Here is an 18,164-nt window from a genome sequence, read left to right as displayed (position 1 = left end):
TTTTGCTTTTTTTTTCAAATGAATATTTTTCTCTAAAGACTGCAATAATTCATAATTGCTTTGAACAGTAAAGACATTGCATTGTACACAGAAGTGTCTCTATACATCAGTGTGGCATTTACTTACTTGCAGTGAGGGGGAAAATGTTGAGCAAGGGGCCAGTAATCAGTTTGCAGCTATGTAAGCACAAAATTCCCTCTATCTGTTATGAATCTCATATTTTGGATATACAGTTGTTCTCATGTTCACAACAGTGCATGCAATAATAAAAGGGGGGGCGGAAATTATGTTGCATTAAACTTTCTTTATACCAGACACTGTGTCAATGAGGTTATATGCCGGAGCATTCTAAACACCTTACATAAGTACATCTCCTCTTTAATGTTAAAGACTTTTAATTGTGCTAGAAACTTTAGCAAATGTCTCCATGCCCAATTTTAATGAAAATAATTCCATGACTCTTATAAATCAAAAGGAATCCCAGCAGCTTAAGGGGAAAATACAGGCAACCCCCCAGCTTTTTTTTTTTTAATACATTTACAGAATCATTCCTTCTGAACCAAAACTGAGATGATCCAAAACTCTCTATAAATTATGGTACATTAAGTGCTGTGATCTGTAAAGGAATCTCCCATTCAGATAAATATTAAATGTAGAAATAGGTATGCCAGGATACAAGAATGTGACCATCTTAGGCTGTATGCCAATGCACAAAATACATCTGTATAACTTGCTGCATACATAGAAGGGGATGAGTAGTACAGTGAGCTTGCTTGTCAGGGTAGTCTAAAATGTACTAGATAATACTGGAGTAAGTTCCCAACTTTGTGTTAAGTATGGGTCTGCATATTTTAAGGGGCTTTTTGGTAGTGGATACTTGAATAATTTTAACACTTGCTTTATTAACCTGTAACTAAGTACACATGGAATAAAATAGGATATATTGTCCACATTTGTGTGTCTACCTTAAACCAGTAATTGATTTGGTTGAATCTGTTAACCAAATCCTCCTCTGATGACTAAAGAAGAACCTAAGACAATAAGTATATCATGATGAATAGCCATGCTATTGTCTCCTAGCACTTAACAATAGTCCGACGTTGAAGTCCTTGCTTGGTCCATATTGAGGCACGTTCTCCCTGATTTCACAGTTTTCTGGAGTAAAAAGTAGTGAGTAAAGACCTTGGAGTTTGAGCTAGTAATTTGTCACTTTCCAGTGAAAGTTGCTATAGAAAATACAAAGCCTGGATTGGGTCTGTACCCTCCCGTCGCCCCCACTGCAAATATGCAGGGCCCTCCCCACCCCGCCCCATTTTATTGATAGAAGATTTAAGCTTTCTCTTTTTTTTGTGAATTTCAAAGTAATTTGTCTATTTCCTGTCACCATCTCTCACTTCTATTCTTGTGTCCTCTGTCATTATTAACTCTCTCATAGAAATGGAAAAACTCCCTGCCACTAGTTACAAGCCACTGGAATTAGGTTACAAATTAGTTGCTGCTAACCTAAATAACCTTCTGTTCCTCCAGAAATCTCCTAGAGGCCAGCTTTTATTAACTGGCAGGGGCCATTCTCACCTCACATCTCTCACTCAAAAGGTGGATGGAGCAGGTCTGTACTGTTCGTCTTTGGGGGAGGTGTTATGATACTGTAGTATTTTTTTGTAAATTTATTTTGCTCAGTTTCTTTTTCTTTCTAATGACAGGGATCTCTGTCAAAGATGACAGAATTATCAGGGTTCTGGCTTAATTTGAAACGCTGTTATCAAGAGCAACATTTTCTCTATCTGAATATGACAGCAGGATAAAGCTTTTGCTGGTGGAAGCAAACATTTCAGTCTTCACTTCTGATCAATGGGCCTTTGTGAACCCATCTGCATTGTCGCTGATGCATATTTTTTAGCGATTTTTTTTTTTAAAGACTTCATTTTGTTAAGGCAAGAAAAGACCTAGTACATGGAGGTCAAAGCATGCCTGCAAATACATCTATCCTATGAGCACAGAAAACTGTACAGTTCGACAAACCTTGGATACAGCATTAATATATCCTATCCTAAATTGCCTGTTATATTCTGCCCAAGTCCAAGTAGACAGACTTACTCCAATCAGGCAGCCAGTAGCTGAACTTTTAAGTAGTCCCCAAATAGAGTTCATTGTTGTCTCCTCTTTGGATAGTACTGGGGAGCTTTTCAAACACTCTTAAGACAGATCTTTAGTCAATACAGCTGACAGAGGGCAGTTGTATGTCAGACTGCATGGTATTATCTTCACTGAAAGATCTTTATTCATTTTGAAGGAGCTGTCTTCCAGCTCAATAATACTTTTGGAGCTAGAGCTGTAGGCAAACCCATTTACATTTTAAAATTTGTCTTGCTTCCAAGATCCCCTGGGCAGCTTTACCATAAATGGAGATGGAACCCATTTTGCTCCTAACATTGAACTTGACATTCAGTATTGAATTTTTCACTCTGTAAGAGGGAAAATTACAAATCTAATGCAATGATAATTATCCAGCATGCATTTCTCCCACAGCACATGGATGCTTCTGGGTATGGAGCCATATCCTGGCTCATTCTTTTTCCTCTGAATTCTCCCTAATACACTTGAGCGAGTGCTGGATCTGGTGGTATCAGTTGTTGGTCTGCCTTGTCTCTCCCTCAATCTCAATAGTCTTAAGAAGCTTCTTTGTCTATACTGTTTTCTTTTTTCAGTATTCAACTTTCTGTAACAGTCTAGAACTACTAATGGTGGTATGTAACCTATCATTTAAATTAGCTATCCTCCAGTCATCTGGTATAGAAGCTGATGTGATGCCAGTTTTTAAAAAGGCCTGCCTCTGGAGTCTTAACTTAAGTACCGGGCAAACTGGTTGAAACAATAGTAAAGAACAGAATTATGAGATGCATAGATGAACACGGTTTGTTGGGGAAGAGGTCAACATGGTTTTTGTAAAGGGAAACAATGCCTCACCAATCTACTAGAATTCTTTGAGAAGGTCAACAAGCATGTAGATATAGCAGAGGTGGGCAAACTACGGCCTGTGGGACTGTCCTGCCCAGCCCCTTAGCTCCTGGCCTGGGAGGCTAGTCCCCAGCCCCTCCCCTGCTGTTCCCCCTCCCCTGGAGGTACACCGCCGTGCGGGCAGCGCTCTGGCTGGCCGCTTCTGCCAGGCAGCATGGCTTGCGCCCTCCCACCCCCAAGGCTTTCCAATAAGCCTATCCTGCCTCTCTGAGCGGCCTGGTAAGGGGACAGGAGGTCCCGGGGGGCAGATGGGGCGGTTGGATGGGCTGGAGGTTCAGGGGCGGGGGCGGTCAGGAGACAGGGAGTAGTGGGGGTAGGATAGAGGGTGAGGTCCTCGGGGGGGCAGTTAGGGACAGGGGTCACAGGAGGGGGCGGTCAGGGGACAAAGGGGGGGTGTTGGATGGGTCGGGAGTTCCAGGGGGCAGTCAGGGGATGGGGAACAGGGGTGTTAGATAGGTGTGGGAGTCCTAGGGGGCATGTCAGGGGGCGGTGTGTATAGGGGTCGGCGCAGTCAGGGAGCGGGGGGCTTGGATAGAGGGTGGCGGTTAAGGGTGGGGAGCCCCAGCAGGTCAGGGGACAAGGAGCAGGGGGGGTTAGCTGGGTCAGGAGTTCTGAAGGGGGCAGTCAGGATGGGAAGTGGGAGGGGGCGGATGGGGGCAGGGGCCAGGCTGTTTGGGGAGGCACAGCCTTCCCTACCCGGCCCTCCATACCGTTTCACAACCCTGATGTGGCCCTGGGCCAAAAAGTTTGCCCACCCCTGAGATATAGTGTGATTTTCAGAAAGCCTTTGAGAAGGTCCCTCGCCAAAGGCTCGTAAGCAAAGTAAGCTGTCATGGGATAAGAGGGAAGGTCCTCTCATGGATCAGTAACTGGTTAAAAGATAGGAAACAAAGAGTAGGAATAAATGGTCAGTTTTTGTAATGGAGAGAGGTCAATAGTGGTGTCCTCCGGGGGTCTGTGCTGGGACTGGTGCTGTTCAGTATATTCATAAATGATCTGGAAAAGGGGGTAAACAGTGAGGTGGCAAAATTTTCAGATGATACAAAACTACTCAAGGTAGTTAAGTCAAAGGAGACTGCAAAGAGTTACCAAGGGACCTCACAAAACTGGGTGACTGGGCAAGAAAATGGCAGATGAAATTCAGTGTTGATAAATGCAAAGTAATGCACATTGGAAAACATAATCCCAACTATACATATAAAATGATGGGGTCTAAATTAGCTGATTGTGGAGTCATTGTGGATAGTTCTCTGAAAACATCCACTCAATGTGCAGCGGCAGTTAAAAAAGCAAACCGAATGTTGGGAATCATTCGGAAAGGGATAGATAATAAGACAGAAAATGTCATATTGTCTCTATGTAAATCCATGGTACTCCCACATATTGAACTGGTCACCCCATCTCAAAAAAGATATATTGGAATTGGAAAAGGTACAGAAAAGGGCAACAAAAATGATTAGGGGTATGGAACAGCTTCCATAGGAGGACAGTTTAATAAGACTGGGACTTTTCAACTTGGGAAAGAGACAACTAAGGCCGGGGGGGGGAGGGTATGATAGAGGTCTATAAAAGCATGACTGTCATGGAGAAAGTAAATAAGGAAGTGTTGTTTACTCCTCATAACACAAGAAGAAGGGGTCACCAAATGAAATTAATAGGCAGTAAGTTTAAAAGAAAAGGAAGTTTTGACTGTGCTTTGTGTGAAGAAAATCTGTGGAGCACTTTGCCAGAGAATGTTGTGAAGGCCTAGAATATAACAGGGTTCAAAAAAGAACTAGATAAATTTAATGGAGGAGAGGTCCATCAATGGCTATTAGCCAGGATGGGCAGGGATGGTGTCCCTAGCCTCTGTTTGCCAGAAGCTGGGAATGGGCAAGAGGGGATGGATCACTTGATTACCTATTCTGTTCATTCCCTCTGAAATGCCTGGCATTGGCCACTATCAGAAGACCAGATGCTGGGATAGGTGAACCTTTGGTCTGACCCAGTATGACCATTCAATATCTGCATGAAATTCATGGTGACATAGATCTCTACAGTAAGTGGGGTGGTTAGAGTGGGATTCTGATTAGCATGTAGGAAAGGAAGGTATGTAAGAATCTCTAGAAAATCCACATACTTTCTGCATCACCTTATCTTCAGAAGGGATAGATAACTAATTTGTTGATATATCTGGTACAATGCTTAGAGGATGAGGCATTTGTTTGTTAAAAATTAAATCCAGGCAGCACCAGAAATTTAAAGGGTAAGTACCTGTGATCTTAGATCGTCAGTCCTTGTCCCAAAGAATTTATATTGTCCCATGTTTTGTACAGTCCATGGGACCCTGGTGCATGACTGGGCTCCTAAGTGCTATTGCAATACAAATCAAAAATAAATCTCAAGTGTTTGGGCAGTGATGCTGACTGCCCCTAGTTTGGGTGACTATTTTACAACTACTAAGAAAATGAAGCTCTCCATGACAGACAACTATCCAGACATGCTGAGGAAGCTACACTGGAAGGTGTATTTTTGTTTGTTTGTTTGTTTTTTTAAACAGGAAAGTCACCCATTTTTCAAACTTCCTCCTATCTGGGCCATAAATTTTTTTTATTTTATTTATTTATTTTTGGTCCATTTCCCCATGCAGTTCCTCAGGAATGTTTGACTTTGTAGATGTTCAGTTGCAAAAAACCTTAAGGTTACTGCCTCATAACAGCACCTTCACCCTGTAACTCCCCAGAATGAGACTTCAAAACACCAAACTCAAACATTTTGGGGGGGAAGGGGGGAACTGCAGGGAGCAGAGAACACAGCAAATGCACAGTTAAGGTGAGCCACCTTATCTCTTTAATGAAAGTGTTAGAAGAAAACAAACCAAAGCTTAAAACACCCCAGAATATGACCACTGAGGTAGCACTTACCACACAACATATTTAGACATCCAGCAAACTTGGCACCTGTACAGATGCCACAAAGAACTCAAAGTCCATGTGATACTGTATCCCTTCATAGTAAATATTTGCCATTATTGGAATCTCTTACAACAGAGTCCACAATGTTAAAGTGCACACAACTGAGAGACAATGCTTAGACGCTTTCTATATGGTTAGATACATCCCACTCAAGAATAGTATCTGCCATTTCCCAAAATGTGATCATGCAGGATGCTAAGGATAACCCAGTCACACATAGGAGGGGCTTTTGCATCTCAGAGGTTTGATGCACCACCTGCTTGCCATCCATTGAGCTTACAAGATCTTGCAGATCAGAACAGAGGTGCACTGGCAAAGATACCTAAGGAATTTTGCATTTTGCCTGCTTGCATTGCACCGGGTGCCAAGCATTGCTCTGACTCCCTTTAACATATTATCCACACTTAAAAATTAGGGTCTGACATCTGGGAAAAGTGTCTTAGTGGTCAAAAAATATTACACAACTTCTTGACTCACTTTATTTAATAGTCTAGTCAAACAGAGTAGTTGGACTGGGGATGCATGCACACACACTCCTGCGTAGAAACTGGAACAATTTTATATTTAAAAAGCTGCATTAAAATGAAATAAGATTTTGTATCCCTTTAGTATATAAAGAGTGCAGTCTCACTCCTTTGAGTGGCATAATTGTTCATTTTATGCAGTTTTTCAATCTATAGAATGCACAAAGATCTGTCATGAAAGTATCATGAAAGTAGAAAAGTATCTGTCATGAAAGTAGAAAAGTATCCATTGATTCATGGAGTGTACTCAAAGTTTTTTTTGTTTTTTTGTTTTTTTTTTTTAAATCACTTCGCTGGCAGCAAAATATGACTTCACTTTCAAAGGGACAGTTAATTTCCATGGTAATGTGACTTGCATTCTAGGGCAGGGGAAGAATGGATTTTGATGTGGGTGGGTACTCTGTTATACTTCAGTAACTAAGCAACCAGCAGATATACTTTATGCTTTATTTCCGTAATAAATGTGTTTAAACTACATTTATTTGTGCTTTGCTTTCTTATGTGGTTTTTAAAATTCTGGGTTTAATTTCTGGCAGACCATGTTGTACCAAGAGGCTTACAAAAATGTGCAGAATGTAGGCTGAAAGTCACTTACAGAGGATAGTTTGGCTCCTCCCATGCTCTAAATTCTTGATGCTAAATATTTATTCTGCTGCCTGAATTCTTTGTAAGCAAATGAAACTTCTGAATAAAGATTAAGGGGTCCTGCTTCATTTCTGTTCCATTCAGAAATGGCCAGTGTCAATGTAAATAAAAATATTGTAGATAAACCATCTATTAGAGATGATGATTACTGAGGTTTTTAATAAGGCTCCAGTACTCTTCAGGGCAGTACTGATTTAAAGAAAATGTAGCTTTTCAGCAAAGTAATGCAGCCCCCAAGATCTGAGTTCATTGCAGTGTTTTCTACTAGTCGAAGATGGACTGAGTGCCTTCTCCTATTCTGAGGATATTAAACTTCCAGGATTTATCATTATTCAGTAGCTCTCTAATAACTAATATAATTTTTTTTAAAGTACAAACTAAAATATAAAGAATAATTTAAATTAAATGTGAACTTAGTTTTTTGCTGCCGGATTTGATGCTGAACACTGAGAAGGGAATTTTGGAGAACCAGATTCAAAGTGTCCATCTGTTCTAATAATCTAAATGGTGTATTCTAGAATCTCCTATAGGACTTTTTCCATTTAAAAATCCTTGCAGAATAGGGTATGACAGACGGTCCTCTGCTAGCATAGTAGTGGTAAAACTGGTACTTCTAGATATGTACGGGACTATCCCAAAATAAAAATATTCTGGGGGATGATAAAAGCAAATTCAAGGAAGACTAGGTTAAAAAATTCATCTGAACATAGCCACCTAGTTGCTGGCAGTCAGTGAATTTCCAGATGAGGTAGATCTTGGCAGGTTTTGATTGCTGCTTGTCTTTCTATTGTTGCAGGCTGGTAGAAGTTTTATGTACACATGCTGTTGTTATAGTACAGCAAAGTATGTGACATTCTTGTCACAAACATACAAACCTAAAATTTAACAAAAATACGCCATACTTGTGTGATGGAGGGGCCAACATACTGAATGGATTACAAGGCTATAGGTAGGGTGACCAGACAGCAAGTGTGAAAAATCGGGACGGGGGTGGGAGGTAGTAGGAGCCTATATAAGAAAACAGACCCTAAAATTGGGACTGTCCCTGTAAAATCGGGACATCTGGTCACCCTAGCTACAGACCAGGTTCTTTGTGGGGAGGCCACAGATTATCTAGCAGGGCCCAGAAACAGATAGAACCCTTTGCCTCCCAGGAAACAAGCATGGAGCATCAAAAGTAGAAGGCCAGTTGTTGGGTCTGGGAGTGGTTGAGCAGCTCAAATGCTGTACTACAAAAAGTCTGCTCCTCAGAGCTAACACTACTAAGATCAGTGTATGCCTTTTAATGGTGTGTGTTTTGACACTGGTCTGTTTGCTGCCTTTTTAAACACTTCTCTACTCTGAAGAGTAAGGGAAACCAATGACTGTGTTCGCTGCCTGTTTAAGTTTTACATCCTCCTTGCTCAAAAGAGGGAAAACCATTGCATCTCTCAGCTCGCTTGAAGGCTTTGCTTTAACGCTCTCCCAGAGAAAAGCAAGGAGTTTGTTGAATGAGGAGGAAGTAGTATGCTTAAAGGCAGGAGCATTTGGGAAGCGAACCTGGAATGCTGCTACAACTCTAAAGAGCAGTCACGATTGGAGTTAGCTCACTGAGGGGAGATCACCATGTGACCACTTAAGTACCATTTATTAGACCCTAATAAGACTGTTGCTAAACTAACTAGCCTAATGTCCTCCACAAAAATCGGTCTGCAGTCATTACAATGGCATATTGACCTTATTTATGATTGTCTAAATTTACATTACCCTAGCATACCTGTTAGGTTTCTGTACTGACACTTTTCAGAGTAACAGCCGTGTTAGTCTGTATTCGCAAAAAGAAAAGGAGTACTTGTGGCACCTTAGAGACTAACCAATTTATTTGAGTCCCCACAGTAGCTCACGAAAGCTTATGCTCAGATAAATTGGTTAGTCTCTAAGGTGCCACAAGTACTCCTTTTCTTTTTGTACTGACACTGTTAATAGCTGCTACTTGGTGGTTTGTACCCATTTCTGTATACTGAATATTGTGTGTGCAAGTTGTGACAGGGTCAGGCCAGATGGCTATAGGAGAGTAATAAAAGGCAGATATATTAGCCCCAGGCTAAGTAGGTCCCTTTTCCCTGGGTAAGGTAACAGGGAAGGTTCCAGAACAATCAGGAACCTTCTGGAAACAATTAAGACAGGCTGATTAGAACACCTGCAGCCAATCAAGAAGCTGCTAGACTCAATTAAGGCAGGCTAATCAGGGCACCTGGGTTTTAAAAAGGAGCTCACTTCAGTTTGTGGTGTGCGTGTGAGGAGTTGGGAGCAAGAGGCACTAGGAGCTGAGAGTGAGAACGCAGACTGTTGGAGGACTGAGGTGTACAAGCATTATCAGCTACCAGGAGGAAAGTCCTATGGTGAGGATAAAGAAGGTGTTGGGAGGAGGCCATGGGGAAGTAGCCCAGGGAGTTGTAGCTGTCGCACAGCTGTTCCAGGAGGCACTCTAGACAGCTGCATTCCACAGGGCCGTGGGCTGGAACCCGGAGTAGAGGGCGGGCCCGGGTTCCCCACAGATCCTCCCAACTCCTGGTCAGACACAGGAGGAGTCGACCTGGACTGTGAATTCAGAAAAACGGCCAAGTTGAGGGTGGCCGTGAAGCTCTAAGGCGAGCAAATCCGCCAATGAGCACAAGACCCACCAAGGTAGAGCAGGAACTTTGTCACAAAGTCTACTAAAAAATTGATTAAGAGGAGACCATGAAATAAAGGCAGTTCCATTTAATGTTGTATTACCATAGTGCCGAGGAACCCTAGCCATGGACCAGGATCCCATTGTGCTAGACACTGTAATAACACAGCAAAAAGCAGGTCCCTGCCACAAGGAGCTTAAATCTAAGACTATGTCTATGGCATGAAGCTTTACCAGTAACAGTTCTGTCAGCATATAGCAGCTAGCATAGCTATTTTGGTGGAGGTGTGTTCACATTTGGCTGCCTTTGCTGGTGCAGTGAGTCCCCACAGTGCCAGGTTGTATCAACAGCAGCTGTGCAGCACTGTGGGGAAGGCATCCCATTATCCCCATCGCCACCATCTGGCGCCTTACTTTGTGGGAAATGTTTGCAGGAACACGTGGTGATACTGAGGGAAACCAGTGCTCTCAAGGAGTTGTGGGAGTTTGGGGTCAAGTTCCCACAATTCCCTCTGGTCCATCTTGATATCTACTGTTTTTCTCATGCCAGTTTTCAGTCTGTCCACCACCTCACTGGCAAGCATGCATGCTGAACAGATCAGCCGAGCTCTTGTGGCTGCTTACAAAACAAATCAGTCACCCTGTTTCTAATTTGCGGAACCACAGCTACTACAGTGTGGCTGGCTGTGTGACGCTACGAATGAAAATACTAAGGGGAAGTGGATAATGTGGCTATTGAATGAAACTTGGCCAGCTGCTGTAGGTGGCCACTGGCAGTTCTGGGCCCATGCAGCAAGCACCAAATGGTGGGATCAGATTGTGATGCAAACCTGGGATGACCAGCGGTGGCGGCATAACTTTTGGATGCAGAAGGTCACATTCCCAGAACTGTGTGCTGAGCTCACCCGGTACAGGCACACCAAAATGGGAGCTGCTTTCACAGTTGAGAGAATGGATGTGAGATGAGACAACAGATGGATATGGATAGAGGGATGGAGGAGTACAAGGAAAGAATGTGACAATATTGGTTAGCATGATAGACTGCAGTGTCAAAACAAAGTTGATTGATTTCCTTAAAATCTGCCAGGGTGTGTCTAACCCTTCACTTACTCATCTATACATGGCAATTAAACCTAAAAAGGTAATTTTAACCAAATGCATATCTTTTGAATAGTCCAAACTATAAGTCTTCCACTATTGACACTAACAAACCACCTCAGGTATCATTTTCTGAGTGGCATAAGTTCCCAAGAGCTACATAAGGAGCATTTTTAGTTCAGTATATTTGTATAATGTCCCAAGTCTATAACTCTCTGAATTATCTGATTTTTATGAATCTGAGGGGCACTACAGTACTGTGAGCCACTCCCAACCTTTGAACAAGAAATTCTGTAGTTCAGGTAGAGCCACCCTGTTTGCATACTATGAAATGTCCAGGTATCTAAAGAATGAATAGCAATTAGATAAAAATTCGAATAATGTTGAACTAAAATCCATGTAACTTTCTCCACCTCCGTACAACATGTTCAACCCTTTAAGTTAATTTTACAGCTGGTAAAAGGTGACAGATTGACAATACTATGGACTGAATTCTGCTTTTCCACCAAAGGGGTACAGCAGAGCCACTATAGTCTCCTCCACCGCAACCACCCAGCCTCTAGCTTCAACCATGAGCTGGAGGGAGATGGGTCTTTGGCCTCTTTTTTAGGAGCCCTTTTGATTAGAATGTGGTTCATGTTGCTAGTAATTAGTTGTCATTGCTATCTTAATGACTGATGGATTAAATGAAATGTCTGATGGATTATATGAAATGTGTTTGTGGCCTTAGTCCACTTCCTAGTTGGCAAAAGTCAACATCAAAAATGCTATCACAGATGCCAGATAGTTTCAGTTATTATGGGGCATTCAGCAGAGATACCAAGGATTGGGATGGGCATAAAGAATTAACTGTCACCTTATCCCTAGATACAGTTAGTGATTGAGGCAGGCTAGCAGGGAATCATAGGGATTCTTGTATTTTGTTCTCTGGGCAAAATATTTTAGTTCCAAAGGTTATTTGTCTAGTAATTCTAATTAGCACTCACTTGAAAATTAATATGAATAACTTATTTTTCCTCTACAGAACTATCCGTGTGTGGCTGAAGAGAGAGAGTGGGCAGTATTGGCCTAGCATATACCATGCAATGCCATGTAAGTATTTTGGGATGTTCATTGTTTACTGTGTATTTGCCAACTGACTTCTTTGGGTCTGGACGTGTACGTCTGAGCTTGTGACCTTTTCGGGAGCTCACAATTGTACGCTAGATGCTATGCTTGAGCTAAGCGTCTAGGTTCTCTGAAGCTTGTTTACCAAGTTATGAACCAATACAAAATCTCCTGTCTTTTTAAAATGTAATATACATTATTTGATATTTTGTAAACATTTCTTCTTTGTTTCTATTACTAGCTGAAGTGCTAGTAGTAGTGATTTCTTTCTAAAAGCAAAAGGCACAGTCCCTACCCTGAAGAGTTGACAATCTAGTTCAGATACATGATGCAACAGTATGAGTTGAAGGTGGTGTAGGGAGTTCTGCAGAGGAAGTGGTGTCTCTCTTTTGTTGAGAGGGTCTAGAAGAGAGGATTTTCTGGTATGTGAGAAGAGGGAGGATATCCCCAGAGGTGGCATCAATGAAGATACAAAGAGGAGAGTAGGAGAAGAGAATGCATTGGGACTGGATTGGATAGCAATTTGAGATGAGCTCAATCTTCTGGTGTATGGGTTCTGATGGCATAAACAATTAATTAGATGCTGGGTAAGTGATGTGGCCACTCTGTCACAGCAGCAGCATCCGGAGATGTCAAGCACATCCATCCACCATCAATGAGCTAAATAAAGAATGAAAGCAGAAAGAAGTGAACAGAATTGTAGACAGGAATAGAGTTTACAGAGCCTTGTAATTAAGGGGAAATCAGGAAAATCAGTAATGGGATTTAAAGTAGGCAGTGATCTGATCAGAACAGTGGGAAAAGGTGTGTTTATTTTTAACTAGACATCCTGGAGGTACAGGAAGGTGGAAGATGAGGGAAGCCAGAGAGGAGAATGTTACAAAAATTAAGGGAAGAGATGATCATGGCATTTGTCAAAGTTAAGCAGTAGGGAATGGAGAAGAGTGTGGGTTCCATAGATAATGATGTAGAGGAAGATCAGAAATGGATATTGCCAATGGAAAGAGGAGAAAAAGGGTGAGAGACACCAAGTTTCTGAACTGGAGCTGTGAGGGAGGCTAGCAGAATTTGGCTCCATTAGAAGGGAGGGGCAAACTGAGGGTGCAATATCCAGGCATGGAAGTTGGAAAGACTATTGGAGGTGAGTGAAGAGTAGGAGAGAATTCATGAGTAGAGGGGAAGATCTGTGTGTAAGGGAAAAAGAGTGGAGGATGGAGGACAAAGTCCTGAAGGACATTAACGGAATACTGGAGAGGCGAGGTGAAAGTGCAGCAAGAGGAAACAAGAATCACTGAGTCTGGTGATGAATGAATGCTTGAACACTTTTATATACAAATGTAATGCAAATCACCAAAAGCCAGGAAACTCAGTGCAGTCTAAAATTCTGCCATTAAAGGGGTCAGTCAAGACTGAGGAGTCTCAAGTAAGAACCTTTCAGATTTCACCACTTTCTCCTATAGCACTATAACCTTTAAAATGCTTACTGGGCAAGAATCTGGTATTGGCTACTGCAGGATACTGTTCCTACAGGCCAGTGGTCTTCTCCAGTGTGGCAAATCTTAGCTACCTTCTAGAGAAGGGTTGCATTAGTTGTAGAGGGAAGTTTATAAATGATGCACACAACAGGGTGGCATGACTTCTTTGCTGATGCACCATGTTAAAGTCCTATCAAGCTGCTTACTCCTTAGCAGATATGGCTCCATAAGTGAGTTCACACAGATGTAACAGAAGTGGGGAGTGATTTTTAGAGAGGGTACAAGATCTAAGGCAGGTTTCTGCATGGAAACCCTAGGGAGAAAGTTTAAGCTGAGGCTGGTTTGTGTTGTGCTTATGAGTTACCAATAAAGAAGAAGAAAATATTGGGACGGGTGAGAGGGGTAAGTTTGAGCTAAGTGTGTGGGGATTCTATTCAGAGCTGGGTGGAAACCCCACCTGCTTATAGTATACTGAAAACCAAAGCTTTCCTGTGGATCTGAGTTATTAACGTGTAACGCTCTTCCCATCTCTCTTCCTTCCTCAGCCTTGCTCTCCCAACCAGAGAATATTTACATGTTAAGTTGACATTTTAATACTTGCTGATTGACAGACCCATCTCTTTACTGGGAAATGCATTGTACCTACTCAGTGTTTAGTTCCCCAGTAATGGCTTGTAAGCTTGGGGTCTTAGTACAGCATTGTTGTATTGATGGGTTACTAACATCCTGCAGCAGGAGTATGCAATATTTTTTGACATGTTCCAAACAAAACAAAACCTGCTCAACAGGGGAAACACCCCAGTTACCCTATTCGAGAAGGATTCCAGGTGTCCCTGGCAGGCCGTTTCTTCTAACCCCCATCTGTGTCCATGGGTGAGCTCGTGGGAATCTCAGTGCTTGACTGGTCTTTATATTCCGGTATGTTTTTGAGCAACATACTGGCCACATACTCTGCTGGGGTAAAACTAGGTAGCTCCATCAAAGTCAATGAAGCTATGCTGATTTATAGCAGCTGCAGTTCTGTTAATCTGACTTAAGGAGTTGTGTTCCCTTAGCTAGCTCTGTCCGCTAGGACATCTGTTCCAGCAATGGCGTTCATTTGCTTTGGCTAATATTGATTTCTTTAAATATTTGCATACATTTGTGTTTAAGATTTTTGTTACCTCTGCTCAGATCCCCTAGATCCAGAGGGTTGGGTTTTGTGTGTCTGCAAACGGTGGGTGTCCTGAGAAAACATTGGGGCATCTCATTAATTCTGTCTCAAATCAGTTCTGAGTAGGGCAATTGTAGATTTTCCTCTGTCTCCCTGTTCTGATCTTTCAGCCCAATTGACCTGTGGCATGTGAATCCTGCCGCCTACACCACTTGTCAGGCTGTCTGAAATGGCGCCCAGTTATGAGTGCCAATTTCAGGTCAGACTGTCAGGGCATATACGCCAAATTGGTGATATAGTCTACAATTAGATTTCACCAAACTAGTAACATATGCACTCCTGATCAATCTGATAGTCTTACCATTTAGTCCCAAACAGTCCTTTTAGGCTCTTCAGCCTACCTTGCCACCCAGACAAACTGGACTTTGTGATACTGGTCACTATACCAAATATCACATCTCATTAAGTGACTCCCAACCCCAAAGGGTCCGTCACTTACCCCAGGTCAATGGATACTCTTGACATCACACCAAAGACAATGCTGGCAGCCAATTTCTGTAGTAAACCTATCTAAAGGTTTATTAGTTTAATAATAATAAAAAAAAGGAAATGAGTTATTGTGAGGTTTAAAGCAGGTAACTTGCATTAACAGGTAAGTCAAAGTTTATAAGTCTACAATTCTTAACATTTTAGTAATCTGCTAAATTTCCAAAAGTTCCTCAGGGTTACCCAGAGTAATTCTGGGGATCCTTGTCCACTTGTTTAGTATTCCACCCTGTTAGCATCCAAAACAGTTCAGAGATACATGCTCAGTTGCTGAATCCATTCCTGTAGCATCTTTCCAGGGAAAGCAATCTGGCAGGTGTTTTCATTCACAGCATGAACTCTTCTTTTGCTGATTAAATAAAAACACAGCGACACATGCTTTGAAGTTAGCGACATTTTACATTTCTAATGCTCCATTCTCGTATGATGAGTAAATCTAATGTAAGCGCAATGTGATAGCTGGGAACAATCCTTCATTAGTTTTCATGAAGTTTACACCTCAAGAAAATTCTCATCTAAGTACTCTTTCAAAATTTTTGATCTACGGTTAATTAAGTACAGGGATATACATAATGTAAATCGACAGCAATCAACAGATTGTAGATAAGTGAAGACCATATCATTCACATTTCCTTTGAAATAAATTAACACTTAAGTGAATTAGTACACTTAACGTTTCTTTGATAATCACACACAAGTAAATTGGCCTATTGGTCTGCCCTGAGCTGGCCTGTCAGCCTCACCCCACCCCCAATTTGAGGAACATCTTGCACCATCCCCCTCACCCAATATCTTGGAAAACTTTGGAACTATCGAATATGAGTCATGCTGTTCTATCATTTCTTTCTAAGTACGTACAAGTATAATCCTACGGCTGTGGGGTATTGCCTGCTGAATTGACACATTGTGTCTTTTCTATATCATTGTTTCTGAAAGCTATTGGATGAGACATGAGTGATTGTCACTCCCACTACCCACACACCTCTTACACCAGAAGTGACCTTGCTACCTGAGTGTGGAGTGGCATTGCTGTTCTTCACACAGTTCTTTTTAGCTTCGCTAGCCAGGAGAAAGCAGCACTGGAGCGGTGACTGTCTAAAAAGACTTGTTAAGGATGTAGGTGTGGGAAAAGATGTCTCTTTGCTACCAGAATGTGCTGAAATCCCTGCTCCCAAGCATAGCCATCCCACTAGCATCACAAGAGGAAACAGACAATGAAAATGCAGACTTAAGAAGCACTACTGATCTATATGGCTAATAGCTTGTTTTTCAGTCCATCCCTAATATAGTTCTCATGTTCACTACATGTTAGTTGGCTTAGCAGCAGGCTTACAATGGGCCTCTAAAAGATAACTACAGGCAGCTCATCCTCCTCATGCACATTCACGAAGGCTTTGTTAGTCTTAAGCATTTGAGCACTGTTTAACCTTACTTTTGCCTGTAAATGGCCTTAAGATTATGAAAGGGATACAGTCTAGCAAAGAGAAATATACTAAAAGAGTGCAGAATGGATTATTACTGTAATAGAGGAGGGTGGAGTTTCAGTTATGTACCAAGAGGTAGCCTGCTCTGCCTATCTGATGTTAGTTTTAATGGTTTCAATACAAACTACTGTGATCTCGGGGAGAGTGAAATACGTTGTAAATGAGGATATGCATTAGGTAGAAAAATGATCACTTTTAAATAAAATCCGTATTGGTTGAATCCATACTATTATCCTAGGGATAATTATTATGTAAAGCATTGGTCGCCAAACCATAGATCACAATCTACTGGTCGATCCTGGAGCCTCTGCCAGTCGATCGCGATCTCTGGCCGTTAAAAGTCCTGCGGCACAGCGCAGCTAAGGCAGGCTCCCTGCCTGCCCTGGCCCCGCGCCACTCGTGGAAGCAGCCAGCACGCCCCTATGGGGGCAGGGTTCTTCGTGTGCTGCTGCTGCTTGCAAGCACTGTCCGCACAGCTCCCATTGGCCACTTCCGGGAGCGGCGTGGGGCCAGGGCAAGCAGGGAGCCCACCTTAGCCCCGCTGCGCTGCCAACTGGGAGTCGTCTGAGGTAAGTGCTGCCCAGCGGGAGCCCGCACCCCAAACCCCAACCCTGAGCCCCCTCCTGGAGCCAGCACCCCAAACCCGCTCCTGCACCCCAACCCCAGCCCTGCCCCACCCCCTCCCGGAGCCAGCATCCTGTATCCTCTCCTGCACCCCAACACTCTGCCCCAGCCCGGAGCCCCTTCCTACACCAAAACTCCCTCCTGGAGCTTTCACCCTTCACCCCTCTTACACCCCAACTGTCTGCCCCAGGCTTAGTCCAGAGCCCCCTCCCACACTGTGAACCCCTTGGCCCCAGCCCAGATCCTGCACCCCCTCCCGAACCCCAAGCTCCTGCCCCAGCCTGGTGAAAGCAAGTGAGGGTGGGCAAGAGCGAGCAACGGGGGGAAGGGATGGAGTGAGTGGGCGGGGCTTTAGGGAAAGGGGAGGGCTTCGGGGAAGGGGCCGGCTAGATCACTTTAACTATACTGGTACAATTAAAGCAGTTCAACCCCCTAGGGTGAATGTAAATAAGCCAGTAAAAAGGTGCTTTATATGAGAAAGGGGAATCAGGTGCATTTACACTATGGGTGGTGTGAATAGAAATAGTTATACTAGGCCTATGTTGTTTAAGTGCTTTTGAATATTTTTACCCAAAAGTTTTTTTTTTTTTTTGGTCAGCTCCATTACTGACACATTGTTTATATGTGTTTTGGAAAAAGCATGACTTGAAAAAACAATGATTTGTCAAAATCTGATTTTCTGTGAACTGTTAATGGTATTTGCAATGGTAGTAGAAGTTATTTAGATTAGACCGTATCTAGCACTGGACCTAAACTGTAGGGTGAGGGTGGTATTTTAAGGATTTTATATAATCTGGTATGATACAAATGTTTTCATGAAGTTTCTTTAAAAGAATAATCATTTGCCTTAAACACTGCCCTGCAGTGTTAGAAATCCAGACAT

The 18,164-nt window shown here is 42.6% G+C and overlaps 1 protein-coding gene across 3 annotated transcripts in view; it reads left to right on the top strand.

The window, feature by feature from the left end:
* WDFY2 (WD repeat and FYVE domain containing 2) overlaps nucleotides 1–18,164 on the top strand; it is a 145,812-nt gene that overhangs the window by 53,429 nt on the left and 74,219 nt on the right. For all 3 annotated transcript variants that reach the window (XR_012640490.1, XM_074960303.1, XM_074960290.1), the window contains exon 2: nucleotides 11,917–11,984. Coding sequence is in view for 2 of the 3 variants with exons in the window: in XM_074960303.1 (XP_074816404.1) it covers nucleotides 11,917–11,984 (68 nt within the window). In the remaining variant the exon portion in view is untranslated. The remainder of the gene's footprint in view (nucleotides 1–11,916; nucleotides 11,985–18,164) is intronic.

Source organism: Natator depressus, chromosome 1 (assembly GCF_965152275.1).
Source record: "Natator depressus isolate rNatDep1 chromosome 1, rNatDep2.hap1, whole genome shotgun sequence".
Lineage (NCBI taxonomy): Eukaryota > Metazoa > Chordata > Testudines > Cheloniidae > Natator > Natator depressus.
The sequence above is the reverse complement of the archived record's forward strand: the minus strand, read 5'-3'. Positions and strand labels throughout refer to the sequence as shown.